This window comes from Lycium barbarum, chromosome 4, assembly GCF_019175385.1.
Source record: "Lycium barbarum isolate Lr01 chromosome 4, ASM1917538v2, whole genome shotgun sequence".
NCBI classification, from domain to species: domain Eukaryota; kingdom Viridiplantae; phylum Streptophyta; class Magnoliopsida; order Solanales; family Solanaceae; genus Lycium; species Lycium barbarum.
In genome coordinates this window covers 6,708,450-6,711,729 of record NC_083340.1, presented here as the reverse complement: position 1 = coordinate 6,711,729, position 3,280 = coordinate 6,708,450, and the positions used below count along the sequence as shown (strand labels likewise).

General features: G+C 35.1%; 1 protein-coding gene across 1 annotated transcript; it reads left to right on the top strand.

Moving 5' to 3' along the window:
- The first annotated feature begins 329 nt into the window (after positions 1 to 329).
- LOC132635022 (protein DETOXIFICATION 56) lies at positions 330 to 2,365 on the top strand. The gene has a single exon (XM_060351227.1). It carries the CDS (start codon positions 470 to 472, stop codon positions 1,910 to 1,912), a length of 1,443 nt encoding a protein of 480 aa, XP_060207210.1. The 5' UTR covers positions 330 to 469; the 3' UTR covers positions 1,913 to 2,365.
- The last annotated feature ends 915 nt before the right edge of the window (positions 2,366 to 3,280 follow it).

The following is a 3,280-nucleotide window of genomic DNA, read 5'->3' as shown; positions in this document are numbered from 1 at the left end:
AAGTACACAAACACATAACCAAATTCCTTCTTTTTAAAAAAAAAATATTTAAGTTACATATACTTATAGTGTACATAATTTTATATTATTAATGCAAATTAACCAGCAATGGTAGGTAACTACTGGATTTTTTAGTTTATCATATAAGACTTGTTGTGAAGAATTGTTTGTTAATATACGTCAATTTAACGTAATGGTAATAAAAATGAGTTTAACTTGTGACGAGATTAATGCACAAAACTTAAAAAGTCCTCACTGATTGGCTTCTTTACCTAATTGGCCGTTACAAAAAGGGCCATTCTTTTTGTGTCATCTTTTAGAAAGACAAACTCTTCACGATACTCATCATGCCCCTCATCACATTATCATTCTTAGTTTACTGATTGAGCTATCAATTTTTTTTTTATTATAAGATAACAAGAAGCAGCAACATAACGAATTGGACTATATACATACCACCACTAAAAATATGCCATCTTCACCAGAAAATGTGACCCAAAAATGGCCATCATATTCAAACCTCATGCAAGATGCCCTTTCAGAGGTAAAATTGCAAAGAGGAATATTACTTCCTTTGATAGCTATGAACTTCACATGGTTTGCAAAAACAGCCATCACAACTGCATTTCTTGGAAGGCTTGGAGATCTTTATTTAGCTGGTGGCACACTTGGTTTTACGTTTGCGAATGTGACTGGATTTTCAGTCTTGAATGGCCTTTGTGGTGCCATGGAGCCAATTTGTGGACAAGCTTTTGGGGCCAAAAATTATAAACTTCTTCACAAGACCCTTGTTATGACTACTTTATTTTTACTACTAACTAGCCTGCCTATTTCTTTCTTGTGGATTAATATTGATAAAATCCTAATTCACTTTGGCCAACAAGAAGACATTTCAGTTGTAGCCAAAAAGTATGTCACATATCTCCTCCCTGATTTGGTTATCACCTCTTTGTTATGCCCTTTGAAAGCTTATTTAAGTACACAAAATATTACAATCCCAATTATGTTGAGCTCAGCTTTAGCAGTTGCTTGTCATGTACCAATAACCATGTTGCTTTCAAGAACTAAAGGGATAGTTGGAGTTTCAATGGCAAATTGGATAACAAACTTCTTGATCATGATTTTGTTGGCTATTTATGCTGTGATCGCGGAGAATAAAAAGGGTGGAAAATGGAAAGAAGGAGGATGGTGGGAACAAGGATATCGCGATTGGATCCGATTGCTCAAATTATGTGGACCGTGTTGTCTTACTACTTGCCTAGAATGGTGGTGCTATGAAATCTTGGTTCTATTAACAGGGCACCTACCAAATGCCAAACAAGCAATTGGTGTTATAGCCATTGTGTTGAATTTCGATTACTTGCTTTTCTCTGTTATGCTTTCGTTATCAACGTGTGCATCCATTCGTGTGTCTAATGAGCTTGGTGCAGATAGTCCTGGCCTTGCCTATCGTGCAGCCTATGTATCGTTAGCTATAAGCATCGTCTCAGGTTTTCTTGGTGGCTCTGTTATGGCAGGTGCAAGAGGAATTTGGGGGCCATTGTTTAGCCATGACAAGGGGATTATAAGTGGTGTTAAGAGGATTATGTTGCTAATGGCATTACTTGAAGTGGTTAATTTTCCATTAGCAGTTTGTGGAGGTATCGTTCGCGGAACAGCTAGGCCATGGCTAGGGACATATGCAAATATTTTTGGATTTTACCTGTTGGCATTGCCATTAGGTGTGGTTTTGGCTTTCAAGATTCATCTTGGTTTAACTGGATTATTAACAGGGTTTGTGGTTGGTGTAGCTTTTTGTTTTGCCTTGTTGTTGGTGTTTATTGTTAGGATTGATTGGATTCAAGAAGCTAAAAAGGCACAAGTACTTTCTTGTAACCTTGAAGAAATTGCTAAAGATGATGATAGAAATTAAAATTTCACAAGTGGTTATAGCGCTCAGAGGCAGACCTAAGGTAGGTTCAGTGGGTTCAACTGAACACATTGCTTTTGACTCGAATTATGTATACATATGCAAAAAGTTTATTCTAAATCCTGAATTCGCATCTGCTAACAATTATTGTTAGATGAATATTTCAATGTGGATTGGGAACTACTATAGTAAGTGGCTTTTAACTCGAATTATGTATACATATGTAGAAAAGTTTATTCTGAATTCTGAATTCGCATCTGCCTACAATTATTCTTAGACATATTTCAATGTGGATTGATAACTACTATAGCAAGTGGTTTCTTTCACATGATTTTCTTCCAATTGAAAAGAGAGCTCTCCTTTCACATTCCCCTCGATCATTATTATTGGTAATAGAGGGGCATTGTGTAGATGAAACCATAAAACAATGCGAAGGAAAATCAGTTCCGAAGAAAATACCAACCGTTGGTATTCTTCTAGTCTTCAATAATTTAATGTGTCATGCATGTTTATTTTCGAAAAGATTCATTACATAATATTGTGTTGCCTTGGTATACAACAATCGGACTGTAGGTGATATAGTTTAGTGGTAAAAGTGTGATTCGTTCTATTGTCTCTTAAATAGTTAAAGTCCTTCAATCTGTTTCGCATCCCTAACAAAATTTTATTTCTTAAAAGGATTTAATCCTTTTCCTCAACGATAGATTCGGGAACAGATACAAATTCTCGTGCTTTGTATCCATCTAACATGCTTTCAGTTCGAGAAAACTACTATAGTACCTGTGACTAAGTCTTTACCCTAAGAAAGAGATGTTTAAAATACTGATGACTAATATATTATTTAGACAAATTGAACATGAGTATTTCTTGATCTCTGTTCAAATCAATGGAGGATATTTCATTTTGCTGCTAAGGCAATGGTACAAATAGTGATCAAAACAACAAATTTGTCCGGAAACATATTTACTACTAGTATTATTAGTCACATTTGGATTGCTCAAATTGATATTCACATCTCTTTAGTTGTTGAATTTAAAGCTTTATGAGTCTTGCATCAAGCAACCGGAAATGCCAAGCAATTTCATGCATACCTGAACCTAAGTTTGTATTCCTAAGTCATGGCAAATGATCTCTAGATAGCAAAGTGAAAAGTAAAATTAATCTGCATGTCTTTCGTTCCAATAGAAAGTGGTAGCCTTACTTCATGAAATCGGAGTAGAATACAACTAATTAAGATCGTTTCCCTCGATGAACTTCATAACCTCGTCTTTCTTTGATATATCATCTGGAATATGATTTATCTTCAAACAAGGTTCCCCTTCGAATCTTAAATAGAGATTAGTTGATTTGGAATAATTGACTATAGATTAA

Excerpts from the sequence above, each read along its gene's own strand:
- LOC132635022 (XM_060351227.1), top strand. The coding sequence starts at position 470 with ATGCCATCTTCACCAGAAAATGTGACCCAAAAATGGCCATCATATTCA.